Consider the following 22,143-nt stretch of genomic DNA (forward strand, 5'->3'; position numbering starts at 1 on the left):
AATTAATCAGGCTAGCTGCTTGCCGTGTCCTCTGTCGTGAACTCTAGCCAATGAGAAATTGATTACATATCAGTCACAGCAGAAGAAAAGGGGTTTGGACAGAGAAAAAGAACAGATGAAAATAAGAAAAAAAAGAAAGCCAGTTTATTCTTCCTTCAGGCTTGCTAGCGTTGATCTAATATTGATTGGGAGACACTGGTCAAATATCCCAGCATGCATTGCTCTCATTGATACGATTGGTGTCGGGTAGGGGTCATTGCGTTGGGACAGAGTAAACTCATTAACAGAATTATCGACAATGAGATCAATCTGGTTACTACTGTGACTACGGGGGGTGATTATTGATAATGGGCTTCTTATTGTTTTCATAGCGGTGGATGCCAAGCTGTCTAAGTGCTGTGTGTATTACACTTAATATTGGAAATGGCAATACAGAGCGATTACCTATAATTACTGCTGTCTTAGTGTGAATGCAGTTATTGTAGCCATGAGGACAAAGTGCCATAACCGTGACCTGTATGACTGCACATTAAGACAAGTCAATACTCAGAGGTAGCCACTGTTAAAGATGTATTCTGCCTGTGTAACTTTTCTGTTGGATGGTTTGCTACATGCTTGTCTCCATAGATGTTATTGCTTCACCTGGGATATTCTTGCCTTGCAAATCCAGACTGATATCTCTCTGTATTTTTTATATAGATTGATATCAGTCTGGTCCCCATGTCCTCTACTGCGTCTCCAGTCCGGTCAAACGTGACAGTGCAATCAGATTGTTTTTTGTTTGTTTGTTTTTTGACACATGTGAAATGAAGCCGCTCATTGGTCATCTAAGATTTACAAATAAAATCAAATTTAACTCACCTCAGATTAACAGAGTTTAGTGCTTTGACCTTTGATTCTGCAGAAATCCACAATGTTTTTCACCTCTTGTGATATTTATTTCCTATGTTTTTTACCGATATGGATGAACCATACCTGTCCCTGATTGGCTAATCCACCTGTCAATCACACTCTATAAAAACAGAGATTCACAGGTGACCAGACTTACATCTTCATAAAGTAAAGAAGAAGTGTGTATTCTGGAACTGAGGGGCTTGGCTACAAGGACAAGTTACAAGTCAGATCTGCTGAAAAGGCGATCCTGTTCATAGTAAGAAAAAATAATAACACATAACTCAATAAATGCTAGAGCCAGACACTTTTAATGCTACACACAGACTGTCCTACACAATTTAGACCATATGATTATATAGAGCCAATATTATCTTGCACCATCATGGAAAAAACTAAGAATTATTTAAAGCTTTGACATTGTTGACGAGCAAATCAAACTATGCCACAGTCGAGCATTACAATGTGAGATGCAATCAGTAAGGCAGATTGAAGATTGCCTAAATGGCAGAACAAAGGTAAACATGAAATCTCTTATGTATTGTTTTGTTTTTTCCCCCTCTGTGCTAAAATGTTTAAGCATTTTCTATACACAAGCTGGCAATTTATTCTGCTTCTTGCTGTGGAGCGTAAATTACTATGCCAAGAATTATGATACACAAAGTTGGAAATGTGAGGGTTGGAGAGACTGACGAATATCTCTACATATTTGTTTAATTAACATCCTAATAACAATAATTAGATAATATTTTAATTATCCATGAGAAATGGGCCTGTAAATGTCTTGGTTGGGGTTTCAAGTGGCCAAACCCCTTTGTCAAACACCTGCTCTCGTCAGATCTCAGAAGCTAAGCGGAGTTGGGCTTGGTTAGTACTTTGATGGTACAAGTGCCACAGTGGGACGCCAATGGCAAAACTCGATGTTGTGTCTTTAGGCAAGACACTTCACCCATATTGCTAAGAACGAATGTGCCGTATGGGTGTGGGTGAATGATTGGGGGTGTTTGGGAGGGGGTTGATGATCCAGATTGAGCCTGCGTTCCATCAGTCCGCCGTCAAAGAGCATGGGTGGAATGAATAATGCATGGAATTGTAAAGCGACTTTGAGCACCTGGAAAAGCACTACATAAGACTAATGGGAGAGAAAAAAAAAAAAGTTTATTTTTCTGAAAGAATGGCCTTGTCTGAAAGATAATACTGCTAGTTTTGTCATTTTATTGTCATTTTAAAATAGCTTTTTTAACAATATTTTCCCTCTTTGGAAGCCATAGGTCATATCAGGCAACTACCAAACTTGTTAGTAATTATTGTCATGTGGTTTTAAGGTTTTGGTTATCAGAAACGGACTATTCTAACAGTCCGATGCGTTGTTCCTCACAAAAGAATACCAATCTGGCTTCACTGTGAAACCTTGCTGTGTCTTTAACCATATCCCTATTTAAGGAGAGCCACTTAAAGAGGCTTTGTTTGTTGTGTTGATTCTTCCAGTTTTACTTTTCCCCTCCGGACCCCTCGCTGAACGACAAATTGCAGAAGCGATGTCATCTTCTACCAACGAGAAAAACAACAGAACAAGTGCAGACATGTCATCTCTCAAGTCCCAGGAGAGGAGCTCGTATCAGCACTATGGACGTCATGACGACAATCTGGAGAGATACTTTCCGCACATTGTTCAATCAATTCCGGTAAGGTCGATTAAAACTATCCATCCATCCATTTTCTTCCGCTTATCCGGAGCCGGGTCGCGGGGGCAGCAGTCTAAGCAGGGACTCCCAAACTTCCCTCACCCCAGACACGTCCCCCAGCTCCTCCAGTGGGATCCCAAGGCGTTCCCAGGCCAGCCGAGAGACATAGTCCCTCCAGCGTGTCCTGGGTCTTCCCCGGGGCCTCCTCCCGGTGGGACATGCCCAGAACACCTCCCTAGGGAGGCGTCCAGGAGGCATCCTGAGCAGATGCCCGAGCCACCTCAGCTGGCTTCTCTCAATGTGTAGGAGCAGCGGCTCTACTCCGAGCTCCTCCTGTGTGACTGAGCTCCTCACCCTATCCCTAAGGGTGCGCCAAGCCACTCTGCGGAGGAAACCCATTTCGGCCACTTGTATCCGCGATCTTGTCCTTTCGGTCATTACCCAGAGCTCATGACCATAGGTGAGGGTAGGAACGTAGATTGACCGGTAAAATCGAGAGCTTCGCCTTCCGGCTCAGCTCCTTCTTCACCACAATGGACCGATACAGCGACCGCATCACTGCAGACGCTGCACCGATCTGCCTGTCAATCTCACGTTCCATCCTTCCCTCACTCGTGAACAAGACCTCGAGATACTTGAACTCCTCCACTTGGGGCAGAGACTCACCACCCACCCGGAGAGAGCAAACCACCTTTTTCCGGTCGAGAACCATGGCCTCGGATTTAGAGGAGCTGATTAAAAATAAATAAATAATAAATTAATAATAATAACTATAATTGTCTCAAGGAAATTTTAATGTTTTGTCATTCAACTTTTAGAATCTTTTATCGAATAACAACCAGAAGGTCTGCTAAACATTGTCAGTTCTTTTAATTAATCTTGTGAGAAATGTGCAACGCAATCTCCACAGATACTACAAACTACCCTCAAATTATGTAAGAGATTTTGAACACATCTTTCCATTAATTTTTTCCAACATTGTATATACAAACAAAGACATCACATTTATGAAGCAATATGTATGGGATTATGTAGCAAAGAAAAAGAAAAAGTAAAAAAATTAACTAATGTTTTATATTTTAGAGGTAGTTTCCTAAAAGTAGCCACCCTTTTCTTTTCTTTGTTGCCAGTGCTGCAAATCTTTGGCCTTCTCTCAGTGAACTTCACGATAACCCTGTCACAATAACACATTTTGAAGACTGATATGTTGTTGAAGTAAATATAGATGGTAAACAATAATACTGAAACCAAACCACAAAGCAGAATTATCCCCCAAAATGTATTGTTAATGTAGAATATTGTGAAAAATACGAGCTGTAATAAATACATATTAGAATGCAACACTTTAGTCGTTAGCTTGTGTCTATAATGAGTCATGGAAGTTATTTATTTAACCTCCTACTGCTCAAATCTTATCATAGTACAGAAAAAATAAATAAAACATCCCACTTGTACAAAGAAAAAGTACCCAAGACAAATATCGCTTCCCAAAAAGTTATTTCACTTTTGTTTGTGTGTCACTAATAGTTTTGATGCCTTTAGTGAGAATCTACAATGTACATAGTTAAATTAAGAATCAAATACTAAATGGAAAAGTGATAGTATTGTATTGTAGATATTAATCACTCTTTTTGTTTGTTCTTGCCCCCGTCATTTCCAACCACTGGAGCATAGTTGAAGGTAGGTCCCTATAGAGTGATTTGTCCCAAATATTTGACCCATCTTGTAGACCTTCTTCAAACCTATATAAGGAGTAGAAGGTGCAGCCTATTGTTTGATGGCACAATGGGAGAACCAAAAGAACATTCAGACACAAGACCTTTGGAGTCCATATACATGATTTTTACTGTATAATAAGGAAGAGTACTTTATCCTGCTAGTTGTTATTAGCTTTTCCCGTCATGGCAAGAGTCCACATTGGTCTCCGAGTTGTGAAAAGCGCTTATAAACTCATTAAGGTGAATCATTAGGTATAAGGTGAGTGAGGACAACAAACCATTTAAAATTAACTATTTGTTTTTCGATTCAGCCATATCATGATGTCTCTCTTAAGGTTTTGATAAAATACAGTTTCTCAAACCTCTAAATCATGTCAAAAACGTATTTATAGTTTGTTTAGCATTTGACCACCCACCCACTCCGCACAATCTGAACTCTAGTTTTACTCTACAATGCTTACATGCACAATATACTTTTCAACTCCCGTATTCCGCCATACATACTCTTTGGAGGATTCACGCACATCGACCAAACCCAAATCTTTTCCATCTCACCTTTACTGCCCAACCCATTGCATTGGAAATCACTGATTTCGACTGCAGCAAAAAGCTTACATAGCCCTTCTTACCTCCCCGTAGTCTATCCCTTCATCTCTATATTGAACTTTACAGTCTGGAAAAGAAATGTACTTGTTTTTGTCTTATTTATGGTGTAACAGTCCATGAATCTTCCCTCTACAGTCAGTAAGAAGGTCCAGTGAGAGTTCCAAGGTGCAATGCTAGACAACCTGAAGAATGCTATGAAGCTAGCAAGTGCAAAAGCAACACAGCAGAATCGATGCCAAGTCAACTGCTCATAAATCTGATTTCGTTTTGGGCCTGAGTGCTCGAAAAAAGTGTTGCATTTCACGAGACCCAACTCTGGTGACGACTATCTTGACAAAAAAAGTGTTTCCAGGGAATAAAGACTAATTGGTGTGTTTATGTAATCAATAGAAAGCAGTGACGCGCCTCTCGGGGGAAATAACCGGGTCTACCAGCTGGTTCCTCCAGAATCCGGCCCTACCTTTTTTTTCCCCCAAGAGCTGCGTTGAAGTGTTTTGTTCTTCAAGTTGAGTAATGTAAACTGTCAGTACAGGTTGTGTTGACGAATGTAGGATCTGATGTCATGATTGTTGAACTCCATGGGGCGACAAATATGGCATGGAGTGTTTGTCCAGTGATCTGGAGCTTGGAGGTTCAAACCCCGCTCTCGACGTAAAGATCATTGGTTGAGCGGTTAGACCCACTGACCCACAGGTTGGCGGGGTGATTCTAGCTCTCACAGATGAATGCTGTTGTTGTGTCCTTGGGCAAGACACTTACCACACCTTGCCCCCGGCGTCTGGGTACACTGTTGTAGGAATGGATGAGTGTTTCCTTGATGTAAAGTGTTTTGAATGCCTTGAAGGTGGAAAAGTGCTATATAAAAACATGTCCATTTACAATTTATCATGCGATTTGCTGATTGGGAATGAAATAATTTTAGTTTTGTCAAGGATTTGGTACAAAAATTTAGCCTCTGTCATCACCTACCATTGGAGATTCATGTAAGGTAAGATACTACTTTTCGTTCTTTGCATTCGATCCAGTTTGAAACCCTTCTGCAAATCCATATCAGATCAGATAAGAGTAGCCAATTGAGAAAACCATAAGAAAAGCCACTCACACAGACACATAAGGGCAAAAACCATTAAAGAGGGGTATTACATTTCTCTGGGGTATTCATTATAAACATAACATTTTTAAATCCCCATGTGCATTATATTGTTTTGAAAATCCCAAATTCGCTAATGTTTAATTAGTGTCTCATGGCATAATTGTACACACGTAGGAGCCTATATAACCACGCAATTTGATTTTGAATTGATATAGGTGGGTTTTTGTTTCATGTATAACAATTATAGTAATATTAACACCTAGTTTTCTCGCTTCGCAGCAAGAAGGTTCTGGTTTTGACTCCTGGCCCTAGCTCATGATCTACACATAGGTCCCCACTGCTCCTGACCCAGCAGCACTGAAGGATGGGTCAACTGCACAGGACAAATTTCCATATGGGGACAATAAAGTATGCATTAACTTTGCGCTTGCCTTAACGATGGGCAGTTTTGAAAGTCATGACGTCATTTGAACCCAACCTGTACTTTATACACCAGATCTAGACTAATGTTAATGTTAAATATCTGTGTTCTATAGTTTTAGAATACAGCAGCAGCAGCAGTAGTAGGTATTCTTTTGCTGACAATTTAGCATTTTTCCCAGGCAATTTCTGCTTTTGTTGGCAGTATACTCCCCACAGGCCCTGCTAACAACAATGTTTTATTAATAGCATTGTTTTACCAGCTAAAATGTATCCACAAGGGTCAGTTCTCCAAAATAAACATCTGATTATGTGAACTCTAAAATTCTACAGAGCCGTAACGCCTGGAGTGTTGCTAACGCTGCTGTGTTACAATGAGCTTAATTAAATCAGCTGCAAATTTGAGAAGGTGGGCGCATACTTCGGAATACGTTGCAATTAAAAGGACTGTACTCACCGATTCCCACGTACTAAACTTGTATTGCCCCGGTATAGTTATATCGTAAAGGCAGGTCTTGGTCAAAATGAGGCCGCTGTGAACCTGGTGCGCTGTTAGCATGCTACTGGTTTTTAGCAGTGCCACTTAAACTCCACTCTGGCTTCGGAAAGTTGTGAAAAGCACTTACAAACACTTCACAGGGAATAATTAGTATGCTAAGAATGGAATAGGAAAGTGAGGAGCACCAAAATCCAAACAACTACAGTTTAGATTAATCAGCATTCCACCCTTGTCTACGTCCTACACAAAAAATATAAAAATTTTTATCACATTTGGGATTAAATATTCTTACAGCACACGACTGAGGCTTAGTCTTGGTTGTTGTACACAAAAACAGTTTCAGTACCAGTCCAAATGAAAGTGCATGTAGCAGAAAATTAAAGGAGATCTGCTCAGTGGCGGTTGGTTATCTGCCAAAGTCTGTGATAAACACACAGGTTCAGAAGCCAACTCTCAGCTTATGCTAACGCTCACACATTTTACTTATTCCCCATCTTGATTTTCTATTGCTTGACAAGTCCACAAGTTTGTTTTTTTTTAGAGTTGGATATCAGTCTGGCCGCTCGTTCATCACGCCTCAAGCCAGACTCAAACATGGCTGTGCAAGCAGATTTGTTTTTGTTTTGTTTTTTTTTGTTTTTAACCCTAACCCATCATTTACAACAAACATGACATTTCAGATAGGCCATGTGATTCTTAATTTAACTATGTGTCTCTGACACAATCACGCCCATTTGAACTTGGGGAGATTCACCGGTGATAAGACTAGGGCTGCACAATGTATTTCAAAAGTATCACCAATGTTGACTGACACAATAATCAATATCGCTACATACTCGATATATCGCAATAAAAGAAAAGTTCTCCATCTCACAAAATGCACACTTTTTTGGGTTTTTTTTTAGAATATGGAATTATAGAATAGAATATGTTAAAACAGATTTTTGATTCTTTGCTTAATTGTTTCTTATTAAGTCCAAAATTAGCCTGGATTTAGTCCTGAAGTCAAGAAGTATAGCAATAATATCGATATTGCAGTTCTTAACAGCCACATTGCAGACTCACATCTTTGTAAAGTATGAGAGAACTGTGTATTCTAGATCCCAGGCATGATTTTGTATGCTACCTCCTATCTTTAGTTTCCTTTCATTTCCCATTCCTCCAGGTCATAACTAACCTACATGCAGCCCGTGTGACTTAACAGGTCAAGCGTAGCATTAAACTGCCCACAGCCTGATGTTTGCCACCCATGGGTGCAGCCAGAGGGAACGAACAGCTCCTATATGTGTAATACCTCGCAAACGATTCAAGCAGCCATTACTTCTACTGCGCCTTATGGGACGTTTATATAGTACTCTGCAAATGTGCAGTAAAATGTGACAATGAATCTACAGAAGAATATGAATGAGTATGATTTCAACTATATGTACTCTTTCAATGAAAATATTAACCAACATTTTGAATAGACAGCCATTAACATTTCTTTTTTAAGATTTGCACACAGCATCAGTTAAAGATGCACTATGTATCTTTTCAGGTGGGGGTCTGCCACTTGCTTCTACATGGAGATGTCATAGTTTTGACTTGAATGTTGCACAGTATGGGATTAAAAGTAATTAATTCTACCATTTATTCAATCCTCAGGTATTTTATTGCCAGGAAATACGTTGAAAATCATTCTTACTATAAGCAAGGTCACCTCTACACAGATCTGATTTATAACTTGACTTGCTGGTGTCACCTGCATGTCTCCATGGACACTAATAAGTTTAATTTCATACTGTGGAACAAGCTAAAGCTATAACATCTCTATGGAGACCGTCCACCAGAAAAGTGACATAGAGCATCTTTGACAATAATAATATCTGAAAATCTTTCAGGAATGACTTTCAGGAAGATCTACATTTCTTTCCATCTTAACAAAAAGACCTAACAATTGTAATCTGATTCCAGGTAAGATTTATGACATCAACGTCTACAACACTGTGAACGCAACCTATAACATTTTTACCTGCACCGATCTATGAGGAGTATTACAGAATTATATAATGTTGTAATCCCATTTTCGAAACCAGAATTTCAAACGCCGCTTTAAAACCAGAATGCAGTTGTTCCCTTACCTTTGTAGAAGCACTCCTCACTGTGCAGAATGGTGATCTTGTGTCCGCGCAGACAGGAGGCTCGGTGCAGCTCGCAGTGGTTGGGGTAGAGCTGACCATCAGAGCCACACACTGGTTTGTAGTGAGGTTTACACTGGTCCAGACACCTGCACTCCCCGAGACCTGTCCCCTCATCCACCACACAGTGACGACCCAGACCACAGTACTTATGTTCGCATGGTTTGGGGAAGCCGTTGTGGCCCATCAGACCTGGAAAAACACAGAGAGATTATTTAATGGGAATGTGTTTTTGTTTATTTTTTTAATGAGAAAATCAAAAGTAGAATAAATTGGAGGTTTATAAGGAGAAAAGTGAAAGTAGCTATCCAATACTGCAGATGAAGACATATTGTAATGCTGTGCCAAGTGCCTCAAGTTGGACGCCTTTGCAGACGCTTAGACTTTGCGTGTCAACCCAAAAGCCCCTGATCCCGTGGTCTGAACGCAGCGTAAGAATCCTAACTACCCACACACAAGTCCAGAATAATGATGAATTTGGATTGCCGTCATAGCAATTAACAGTTTAAAACTAAATATTATATCTTTTGGATGTGGAAAAACTCCTAAAATTGTTGTACATGACAGAAATTAGAAAATCTGAAATGGAATGGTTGACCACAATTCCAAAGGTTCCCAGTTCAATTCCAGCTTCAACCTGTGCATATTGTCATCTTTGAGCAAGGCACGTTAACTCATTGGATTATGTAGGAATGGGGTATGTGAGTGAATGACCAGTGGTGGAGGAAGCCATAGGGGCAGATCTGCAGCCTCACTTCCGTCATTCTACCACAGGGCAGCTGAGATTACAAAAGTAGTTTCCCACCACCTAAAGCAACTTTAGGTGGTGGGAAACTACTAAGACAAATGCATTCTTCTCATTATTATCTCTCTATTAATTTTTATTTCAAGTCCATGAAGCGTAATACCGGTGACACCTGTCAGTTCAATTAAAATCACAACAGCCTCATGCGGCTTCACAGAAATTGGGTCCAAGCTGTTCAAACTTCCACTTCAGACACAGGACATGTTTAATTGTCCTAGAAAATAAACACAAAAGCAACTATAACTAATATTGTGTTATTTAAATGCCCTATATTATGCAAAATTGACTCTTATGAGCTTTAAGCTATGTTATAATGTTTACATCTCCTCAAAAACAAATCTGGAGTTGTGTTTTGTTTCATTCGCACATGTTTGACTAATCCTGCATTACTGGGCTGTCCACATCTCAGTTCCACCTTGTGATGTCATGAAGTGGTAGTTTTAAAGCTAACAGCTACCTTTTACCTTTAGTTCAGTAGAGATCGTCAATTTCAGGTGTGAAATTATCCAAATGATTCTAGTGAAGGTGTATGGTGTTTAAAGACACAGTGGAGCACTTCCTGTATTACCACCTGATGACATCACAAGGAGGAACAGAGTGTTTTCTGATGGAGAAAAAACATCAGCCTTAATATGCAGGGTTTCTGTGATAAACATGTTTGAATGAAAGAAAACACAACTCCAGGTATGTTTTTGATGAGGAAACACCAATATGACCCTTTTAAAGAAGATGAATTGATCTTAGAACTTAGTATTGAACTATGATATAAGTAGATCATCATTTTACATAGTGTTTATAAAGTCAAATACTGGTCTTGAATGGATTAATAGTAGAAGCATGACAAGTGACATTTTTGAACCCACTGTGCATGAATGTTTCAAATACTTGCAACTAAGTACAGGGATGTGGGCGGTAATAGGGGGTAGGATGCAGAACAATACAGTATTTATTAAGCAATTTCCATAATTCAAGGCCCTGTACCCAATTTTGAACTCATAACTCCGCCCACTTAACCCATCCTCTCACTGTAAAGTTGCACCATGTGTTCATCCATACAAGAACCAGATCTTAAGACCTAACATAGATCAGTATAAACACTCTTCTTTTCACTACTTTGGACACTTTTAAAAGTTGTCTGGCAAAACATCAGACTGTCTCTCCTTTCATCGACAACATTTGCATTTGGAGTTTGCCAATTAATCAACTAGAACCATGTTAGAGGAAAACATGCTGAGAAATGTAACAGGAACTATCAGTCAGAAAGGTAATCTTGGCTGGAGATCTGGAGATACGCCCTGGATACGCCAATGAACAGATTGCCCCAACTGCACTAGAAGATTGGGTCAAATGACGAGGACAACTATTCAGTATAGAATAAATATACTGACCTGATGACAAGTGTATCAGTTCCGCAAGGAGTCTACCTGTATTGTTCATGTACTCAGACAGCAAAGAGAAGTCTCAAGGCTGCTCCATTGGATACTATTGTGTATGAAAAGATTACAGCAATATCCTTTCAAAATATAAAAACGTAATACAAGTTGTAGACTCAAACCTAGCTTTTCCACCTGCTCTTAGCTCCTGGCACTTTCTGATAAATGGAATATGGGATAAAAGGATCCGTGTAGCAGTACATTGAACAACATAGCAATGGTTTGTATTCAGTTCATCATAAAATATAAAAAATATAGTCACACAATTTCATCTAGCCGTGAAAAGAAATTCTGATTTCAATTTCCACTATATATTATGTGTCCAAATGATTTAACAAGATGTGTACATTATGATTCTTCAATACAGCATAGAAAGCTAAAGCTGATGTAGAAAGTGTTACATTGAAAAAAAAAAAAAAAAAAAATGGTCACACTATATACATAATAGATAACCAATAGCAACATGGTGGCAGAGTAGTTTGCTCTTGCTTCACTACTATATATACAATAAATATACAGTACCTCAAGTTCAATTCCTCTTCTGTATGGTATTATCACTCAATGTCCTGATGGGTTGCCTCAGGGATCAGTGGTTTCCCCAACAAACTAATGACTAATGATAACACTATGATTCTTCAATATATATATAAAGCTGATTAAACCTGTGTAGGTAGTGTTCCAATGAAAATCTCCACAGCTATGAAGGTTTAAGAGAAATTTGCACAAGAAGCTCAAAAACAACAACACGACACATAGGTAACCAATAGAAACATGGTGGCAGAGAAGATAGCCCTTGTCTCATTGTCAGTTCAATTCCTTGATTGTGTGGGACTCTTCTGTATCGAATTATGATTATGTCCTGAAGGGTTGCCTCAGGGATCAGCGGTTTCCCCAACAAACTACTGTCAAGCAGTTACATTAGAAAATATAACCTGCACATTTTACTTTTGCATAAATACTGAAATCTGTCTATATCAGAATTAGGACAGGAGCTTATGGCGGCACAGAGGTTGAGTGGCTAGAAATCCCAAAGCGAGAAAGTTGCAGGTTCGACTCTAAGGCCAAATCAGGCTTTTGTGTATGGCGTTTGCATTTAACCGAAAACATGCACGATGGGTAAAACAGCTCAAGTTCTGGAGATGAGGCACCCACTGCTCTTGATAGGTTGCCCCAGAGACATTGAAGGATGGGTCAAATGCAGAGAATGGATCTCCTTAAACATGGTAATATTGAAGAAACTATTATTTAAGTATGTTTTATCATTGTTAAGGTATCAGATTGGTATTGAGCACTGAGCTTTTTCCTTAGTATCCAAAATCAGGTTTGGAATTTTAGTATCATACCAACTCATGTAACTGCATACTCTCTTCTTTCCCCTGTATCTACCATGCTCTATTTTACAGTAACCTGATGGGAGCCAGTCAATTGTCCAGTTTATGAGTTCCCCGTGGAGGGCTGGCACAATGATTACCCGCTGCAGAAGTGTCGCGCGGCCTGGCATCGCAAGCGCCGCCAGGGTCAACGAAGGTCTCTCTCATTTGTTCTATCTGCATTCACAGCCCACGCTCCGGACATACTGACAGCACTGACAAATGAGCAATATGCAACAGCGTTCACTCAATGATGACCTATTATGTGACCAAACGTGCGGGGGAATGCTTATAAGAGATGGAGACCACGTGGACGGGATATGGGGTGATAAGATTCTATATAGAGGCAATTGGAAATGGAATATAAATAAGTTAATACAGAGGGCAAAGCGAATGACAAAAATCATCATATCTCATTAAGGACACGGTGTGATCCCTCAATCGTCCAGGTGGGTTTCTATGTAAGGAAGGTTTCAACGGTGGTCATCTGGTCACTGTTTTGGCACTGTATTTGAAGTTAGCTAATAAACAAGGCCGCGGCTGTTTCACTCCAAAACTGTTCCCTTTGGGGCTGGATGTAGTTAACTCAGAGTGGTATAAATCCTAGTGCCTCAAGCCAGTGCCATTAAATTGAAAATGACTTCTGGATGGGAGCCGGAAGGTCTTGATTACAAAAACAGTGTCCAGATGACCACAGTTGAAACCTCTACATATCTCATTAAGAAAAGAATATGCCCTGACATATTGTTAAATTTTTACATATTTATTTTGCTGGGATAGTGGCTGAGAGGCTTGCACTCTCGCCTCACGGCATAAAGGTTCTCCCCCGTGGTTAGCTGCTCTGGTTTCCTCCATTAACCCAAAACATGCACCATAGGTAAAATTCCCCAGGCAGTTCTGACCAAGCTCAAGATCTGACCATCAGAGGCTTTGAAGAATGAGTCAAATGAAGAGGGGAAATTGCTCGATGGGAACAATCCATTCATCTTTTTCATGTATCTATATTTATACCGGGAGAGCCCAATGAGTGTATCAGACTCTTTTTCATGAGCGTTCTGTTAAAATACAGTACAATATAAAAACAAATAAATAAATAACTACACAGATCTATTAGAAACATAAAAAACACAGGTGCGAATATAAATGTTTATCACCAGATGTATCCAGCTTTGAATGTCCTTGAAATGTATTCGATTTTTGGGAAGGACAATAACCATAAGCTTTTTTTCCCCATTTCAGTTCTAGTGCAACAAGTTTTTAGACTTTACGTGTACAGTAATGGGTTTTAAATTCATTAATTGTTATGAAACGAAGGGTTGTGTATCTAAAAGTTTCAAAGTAGAGGCTGAAGTCTGCATGTGTATTATATCTCCATAATCTAATACAGAAAGATAGGCTGCTTGAACAATTTCTTTTCTCTAATTCAATGGGATTTAAAATTAGTTTCTCTAATAAAATGATCTTTTTGGTTTTAAACTGTAAATTTTAAACTCAATAAAAGGCACAACATAGAAATAATTGCTTGTAAATTAAGGCTAAACATTTAATAAGATGCATAGTGTCTTAAATCTTAGAAAGTGGAGCTAATTAGAGCAACATAAAAGATTGCCAACTGTCTGAAATTAAAATCTGCTGTATGGCGTCGAGTGAATGTAACTGGAAAAACAAAAGATGAAATGATGCAAAAAAGAGAGGGTTTTCAAAGGATCCATTATAAAAATAAGCCAAACAAGATCATATCTGATGGAGCGATTCACATCACTTGATATTTTTATTTTTGCTTTCTACCAGGTTATACCATTGTTCTCTCATCAAAAACATGCCTGAAGACGTTTAAGATGTCATCCATGCATGTTTCAGTAATTTAGCGATCTTTCCCGAGTCCTACTGGAACCCTCATCATAAAGCCTTTGTCACTCACTTATAGTAGGAAGAGTAACCAAACTTTTTACTGAAGTAAGTCCTGTTCAAGGAATGGGGCCCTCAGACATGACCTGTCCTCTATCTATAACTCCATCCAAACATCCACCCAAAGCAAAACAAAGAAAACTATAGGGTTAGCCAGGATGCTAATAGGCGTGAAATCACTCAGTAGGGGCTTGAATGACTATGCTAAGTAGGACTCAGGCACAGTGCACACTTAGGGTAGCACAGATTTAATATTTTCTTTCGCTATGGATCAGATCTGGACGACTGAGGGATACTGGTACTTCAAATACACATTAATAAAGGTGCAGTGTCTGGAAGCTACTCTATCCACGTCTGAGCCCTTGAGCTTGATAAATTTATGCGTCACATTATCCCACTGTAGGTCACATATTTGCACAACATTCTCCAGGCATGTGAAACGGATTATAACACGGCATTATTACCTCTGCTACCTCATCCATGTTCAGCTGATGGTGTTCAGAGAGAGAAGTCATTAGAGCAGAGCCGGTAGAGTACATGGTGTGTGGCTAAATGTTAACCTTTACTCACAGTGTAGTGTATTACAGAGAGGTCCTGACATATGTACGAGCATGCTGCCTCTTCTGTAGACCATCACACTCCTCTGCATTCATAATCACCTCTACATGCAAATCATAGTAACAGGGCCACAGCAGATTTTGCAGTCACTATGTTTAAAGAAAGGTATAGGCGAATAATGATTACAGTAAAAAGGTACATTTATGCAGTGGAATTCAGAAGTGCAAACCCACAGATGACAACTTTTGATTTGTGTACCTGTAGATATCACTTCAACATGCAGATCAGATGAACAAGGACGTAGCAGATCATTAAATATGTTAATAGACACGTATAGGGGAGTGTCAAATGCTGTAAAAAGGTAGATTTTTGTGGTTGATTTCAGAGTTTTAATGGTCCTAAATTACACAAAATTGACTTATGTGAACTTTAAGCCATGTTACAGTGCTGTTACTTCACAAAAAAAACATACTTGGAGTTGTGTTTTGTTTCATTCACACATGTTTGAACAAGCTTTTATTAGTCTGTCTACATCCATAAACCTCAAAATGCTCTGTTCCACCTTGTGATGACATGTAGTGGTAGTTTTCATGTCAATAGTTACCTTTTACCTTTAGTTCAGTACAGATTTTCAATTCCAGGGCTGAAATTATCCAAATGATTCTAGTGAAGGTGCATGGATCTTAAAACACAGGCATTTCCACTTGAGAGAAGAGCCCAGGTTAAATATAAAGGGTTTGTGTGTTAAACATGTGCGAATGAAACAAAACGTAGCTCCAGGTATGTTTTTGATGAGTAAAATATGGATCAAAAATAGTGCAGGGTAATAAAGGCCCTTCAAACTTTAGATGACAAGTTTGGATTTGTTTCCTTCTCAATAACGCACAAACTGGTGAAGGTTTAAAAGAAAAAGAAAATGCACTCAGCCTGCCTCCCTATCTATTGTACACACCATTGTTTTGTTCTTGAGAGATGCATGACATTTATGGTACAACACTGCCTGGCTCAGGGGAGCATCTGGCATGAAATAAGCTTCTGAGATACAAACAGATTAGCATGTGAGGCTTCTGCATGTACATATCAGACAAACATGTGTACAGCATTCTCCAAAACCAACTCCCTAACACGTAAATATTAACAGAAACAGTGGCCAAATATCCTTGTTGAAGCTGGATCTTGGCACATCTCTAAAGCTAAGCAGGGCTGGGCTTGGTTAGTACTTGGATGGGAAGCTGCAGGGAAAATCAGATCAAAAACTGTAGTTGTGTTGTTAGGCAAGACACTTCACTGACATTGTTTAGAATGAATGTGGAGCGTGAGTGATCATGGGATGAAAACTGTGGCTCCTCTCTCTGCAAATGCTGCTGTCAGGCTCGTCATTTTGGTCTTTAAAAGTCCGTATTGACCCTCTCTACGTGATCCTGGGAGTTTTATTTCACTGTTGTGTCCGTAACTTAAGATATGAACATTAATATGCAGTAAACGAAAAATGCTTATGACTCTGACTGTCTGGAAAAGTGCTATGTAAGACTAATGCATTATTAATATTATAGAAAACATTCCTAATCCATTATACTGTTGGTGGCCACCCCAAGCTGTGATAATTGAACCAATTTCACATCTGCCATCTAGCGATAAAAAGAAAATCTAATAAACTTACAGGTTGTCGCTTTATGTCGTGTTGTTTTTGTCCCCATAGACCATGACACCAAACCAAATCTACACAACAACACTGTAATGAAAACATAGCTTCATGCGTCTCGTTTATCTCTTCAAAAAGCCTTCTGCGAAGCGTTCCACAATCTCCGGGACTCGTGCTGAATTTAAATGCTTACATTAACTGAAGGAATAAGCCCTGGTGTCTCAAAGCACACAGACTCTAAGAACACTTTAACAAGCCATTATGTGCAGTCTATTTTGAGCGTGCGTTCTTCTCCTTTCATAAACCCAAGTTCCTCAGATATGATCCATTCGGGGAGCTGTGGGGCCTGAGGGACAGAGCAGTGTGGTAAACAAGTGAGCTCACAAGGTGCACTTAATCTGAGCACTAGGCGAGAACAACTAAATGAGAGTAAGAATTGAACACCTGCGGGGTTATCTTACTCAAAAATAAAGTCAGAATAACACTAGCAAAAACAAGAAAAATCAAGAACGGAAAACTAGCAAGGGTAAGCAAATCTGAAAAACTTCTGAACACCTGCAGGATTATTTAAATTATACAGGGAAAAGATAATGCTATAGCTGTCGGTAATGAATGCCAGCAAGGACACGCAAATAAGAGGAAGAACTGAACAACGGCAAGAAAAAACTAAATAAAAAAACCCCAAAAACTGTTATTTATCCAGGTTGATTAAGAAGCAAATGTCATTTATAACAACAGTCTTGTCAGTTGAACACAAGCAAGGGTATATACCATTAAGAGTAAAACTGAACACTAGTGAGGACAAGTAAACTTTGTTCAACACCGACAAAGATATACAAATTAGAAACAAAAAAACAACAACAAAAACCTAAAAACTAAACTCAAAATTGCTGAACTCTTGCAAGGTCATACTAACCAGAAGATATAAAGAGTTAAGTAAAGAGAAATTAATAAGTACCGAAGTACAAGTAAAAAGTGCCTTTTTTTTTTTCTCTAGTAGAGCTATTTACATTGTAGTCTATGGTAAAATGTTCATCTTATGTTAATTAATCTTTTCTTTCTTTCTTTCTTTTTTTTTTTTTTTACTATTATCAGTCCAAACTCAAAGAAAGTTGAACTGTAATTCCCAGTCAGAGGTTTGAAGACTTGAAAATAGGCCTGGGTCGTTCAAAATATGAAAGCTGGAACAATATTTTTTGAGACAGTAAAATATTTATCCTGTGAACTTCTTTTTTCTTTGCAGTACTGGGGAATTTCGGGCTATTTTTTGGGTATATGATAAGATTTAAGCTGTAAAAGGTCGAATTAATAACTTGACTCATTACAAATGCAAACTAAGTACTGAAGTGTTTTTATTGCAGCTCATCATCTTTTAACAATATTGTAGATTTAGAATAGTTTTTTTTGTGGTTTAAATGTGCTCTAGGGTTTTTGCTTCAGTGGCATAAATTAGTTTCCATATTACTGTTTATCATCTATATTTACTTATAATATATAAGATTTTGAACTTTAACATCTGCTATCGTGACAGGCCTACAATCACTCAAAAAAGGACAGACGAATCAGACTATAGGATTTTCTGCAACAAAGTATAACCTCACAGCTACCATCAAATTCATCGAAGGCTTGGTTAAATTTGTTACAGTGTTACATAATTACACATTTACAGTGGTGGAAGTACTAAACTGTACTTAAGTAGAATTTTTAGGTATCTCTACTTTACTTCAAAGTGAAATATTTCTTACGTTTTATTCTAAAAGTAAATTTTTACTTAACTTAACGGGTACTTAACTTAAGTAGATTTTTTCATATGATATTTTTACTTTTACTTGAGTAACTTTTTGCCTATGTATCTGTACTTTTACTTGAGTAACTTTTTGCCTCCGTATCTGTACTTTTACTTGAGTAACTTTTTGCCTTTGTATTTGTACTTTTACTTGAGTAACTTTTTGCCTCCGTATTTGTACTTTTACTTGAATAACTTTTTGCCTCCGTATCTGTACTTTTACTTGAATAACTTTTTGCCTTTGTATTTGTACTTTTACTTGAGTAACTTTTTGCCTCTGTATTTGTACTTTTACTTGAGTAACTTTTTGCCTCTGTATCTGTACTTTTACTTGAGTAACTTTTTGCCTCCGTATCTGTACTTTTACTTGAATAACTTTTTTGCCTCCGTATCTGTACTTTTACTTGAGTAACTTTTTGCCTCCGCATCTGTACTTTTACTTGAGTAACTTTTTGCCTCCGTATCTGTACTTTTACTTGAGTAACTTTTTGCTTCTGTATCTGTACTTTTACTTGAATAACTTTTTGCCTCTGTATTTGTACTTTTACTTGAATAACTTTTTGCCTCTGTATCTGTACTTTTACTTGAGTAACCTTTTGCCTCTGTATCTGTACTTTTACTTGAGTAACTTTTTGCCTCCGTATCTGTACTTTTACTTGAGTAACTTTTTGCCTCTGTATCTGTTCTTTTACTTGAGTAACTTTTTACCTCTGTATCTGTACTACTTACTTGAGTAACAACACTGAGTACTCCACGTTCGCTTTTGGCTTTTTGGCAGTTAGATTCCGAAAATTAAATATTTAAACCACATTTTGAGTAAATTCTCCCATAAACCCCATTTGCATACCATTTCACCCAGGCATAAGCACATAAAGTGATGAACATAATACAATATAATAGCATCAGCACTGTACAAGTCGCCCGGATCCACTAAGTCTTCTGTCTCCTTTCTGTCTAAAAACAAGCTCTATTTCTTAATCCATTGTATGCTTTTTGGCCTAACGCACCTATTATGAGCAATACACAGACCGCATTCGCAAACATTAAGGAGCAAATGGTATTTCTGAGCTGGATAAAGACTGCTAAGGGACAGAATGCATAAGCGCTGACGGTAATAGTGTCATTTGGACAATGTATTCAAGCTTACAGTCTGGTGATTCACTCGGTCGTATCGTACCTGCTCCCCACAACAGCCGAATTAAACAGGCACATTAGCAGGGCCCGGAACACCGAGCTAAATGTCACAAATGCGTTGATTGCGAATTCATTTTGTTCGCCCACGGATGTAAAGGTTCATGGTTTGAACCCAGGCTCTAGTGCATGTTGTTGTTGTTGTTGTGTGTTTGGGCAAGACACTTAACTCGCCTCGCCTCATCACAATGTTTACATGCGGGTTTTACAAAGTAGATAGCTAGCCAATTTAAACTAATTTTCCAAAATGCATGTAAATCCTGGAACTACGATTGTTGTGATTCAAATCTCCCCGATCCCATTAACACATATGTGGATTAAGTCAATGTGATGTCACCCATAGCGTTCGGCTCCAGTCAAGGCTAGCAGTTATGGGGGTGAAATTGCAGCCGATTTCCATGTTAGGAAATCTGACCACAAGTATCATAGCAACCAAAGAGCCAATCTGGAGTGAGGCTGTTAAAGGTAATGCCCCTTCCTGCACCGCACGGCTGGTTTAGCAGGGAGTGGGCACTTAGCAACGCTGTCAATCAAACTTGTTGCCTTAGACTTAGCTTAGAGTTAAGAATTTGCCCGATTTGTCTCTTATTAATGTTCATATCTTGATTTACTGACACAATAGCGAAATATAAATACCAGGATCATGTAGGTTGATATGAATATTTTAAGATCAAAATGACGAGGCTCACTGCAGCAGTTACAAAGAGAGGGGTGACAATTTTTCAATGTAAAGTGAATTGGAGCCAGAAGCGAATCCATGAGTACCTCCTATTTGGATAGCGTGTTAGCTATGTCCATTTAGATATAGTTTATGGTAACAACACACTAAAAATCACTCTAGCAGGAGAGGCGTTCAACTGCACATGGTAAGAAACAGCCAGGATATTTAGACATGTACTCACTCCTCACATTAAAGTGAAAGTAAAAACTACCTGAGCGTCAATGTGTTTATTTGTGCTACATAAGCGAATAATTTGAATAACTTGAATCGCTTATCTATGTCTGCCAAAAGTGTGTTTAAATTAAACTACTAGATGCACCTGAACGCCTCGTAGCCCACCTATTCTGTTCTTTGACCTGCATGGAGACTGGGACAGGAGTGGTCTGACAGTTTTTGGGGCAAAGATGATTTGAATTTGGTTGTGTGCGCACTTGGACCACTCTGTGCATGTAAGTGAGTTGCTTGTCTCCATGGAGATGTGTTGCTTTGCCTGGAAACAGTATGCCAATCGACTTGTTTATCTCACATTTGCGGGTTTTACAGGACATAGTGAAAAGCCTGTATTCGTACCGTGAGTAGTGTTGCTTTTCTTGATGCAGCGACGTCACCTGCTTTGCTCCATGGAGATATAAAAGTTTAATGTTCTACTGCGGAAAATTCCAGGCAAAGCAATAACATCTCCATAAAGACAAGCACCAGAAAAGTTACACAGTGCACCCTTAAATTGGGACGATTTAACATAAAAGTTTATATTTTTGTATAGTGTTTTAATTCTGGTAAAGGTTATTATCTTACTTTCTGGGAAGCAGGTGTGACATGTGTAAAGGTAATTCCAATTCTGTTTCTTAGCAACTATAACGTTAACAAGGGACAAAACTCGTCCAATTTGCACAATAGTTATAATTAGAAAATAAAAATAGCACTATCAGCACCTTTACTTTGTTAAGTTAGTGTTTTATCTGTCTAAAATGTGTTCCTTGCTTGCTGTGTTGATGACATGGTAAAGGTATTCCATTTTAGAAGTCTCCCATACTTCCTGTTTTTTGTAATTTTCTCCAACTTTTTTACACAAACTACCACTTCATTTAAGTAAAATTATAATAAATATTTACTACAGGTACTATCCCCCCAACTAAGTACCGTATTTTCCAGACTTTTCATAGTTTGGCCGGGGTTAGATGCGTTAAATTAGATGCAACTTATATGTGGAATTATTAAAATGTATTTCAACCTTACAGTAATTTAAAAGACATCTGAGAAAGACTGAACAAAAATGCCCCTTAAAAGAAAATCGTATTCTGCTGAGTTTGATGACAGCCATGCAAAAGAAGAAGCGGAAAGCGGAACTTCCTCTGGAGTTGTTCAGAAGCAACACCAATGATGAAGAATTAAATGTATTTAGTGATCTGGAGTGAGATTTTGAGTAAACTTGTTAGCTTGTTTTTTTAGTTATCTGATTAACTGTTTATATCTTACATTAACAGTTAACCAGACATGTATTCAGTTCATTGTCTATGTGTTAGCGTGCTGTGCTGCTATTCAGCCTGTTGTTCTCTATTTTATTATTATTATTATAACTTGCCTTTAAAGATAAAATGTCTGTTCTCAGTTTCAGATTTTGTAAAATAATGTTCCCAAAA

At 38.5% G+C, this 22,143-nt stretch overlaps 1 protein-coding gene across 1 annotated transcript in view; it reads right to left on the reverse strand.

The window, feature by feature from the left end:
- fstl5 (follistatin-like 5) overlaps positions 1-22,143 on the reverse strand; it is a 363,935-nt gene that overhangs the window by 209,737 nt on the left and 132,055 nt on the right. The window contains exon 4 of the mRNA XM_055224723.1: positions 9,033-9,281. Coding sequence (XP_055080698.1) covers positions 9,033-9,281 — 249 coding nt within the window. The remainder of the gene's footprint in view (positions 1-9,032; positions 9,282-22,143) is intronic.

This window comes from Periophthalmus magnuspinnatus, chromosome 10 (genome assembly GCF_009829125.3).
Source record: "Periophthalmus magnuspinnatus isolate fPerMag1 chromosome 10, fPerMag1.2.pri, whole genome shotgun sequence".
In the NCBI taxonomy this organism is placed as follows: Eukaryota; Metazoa; Chordata; class Actinopteri; order Gobiiformes; family Gobiidae; genus Periophthalmus; species Periophthalmus magnuspinnatus.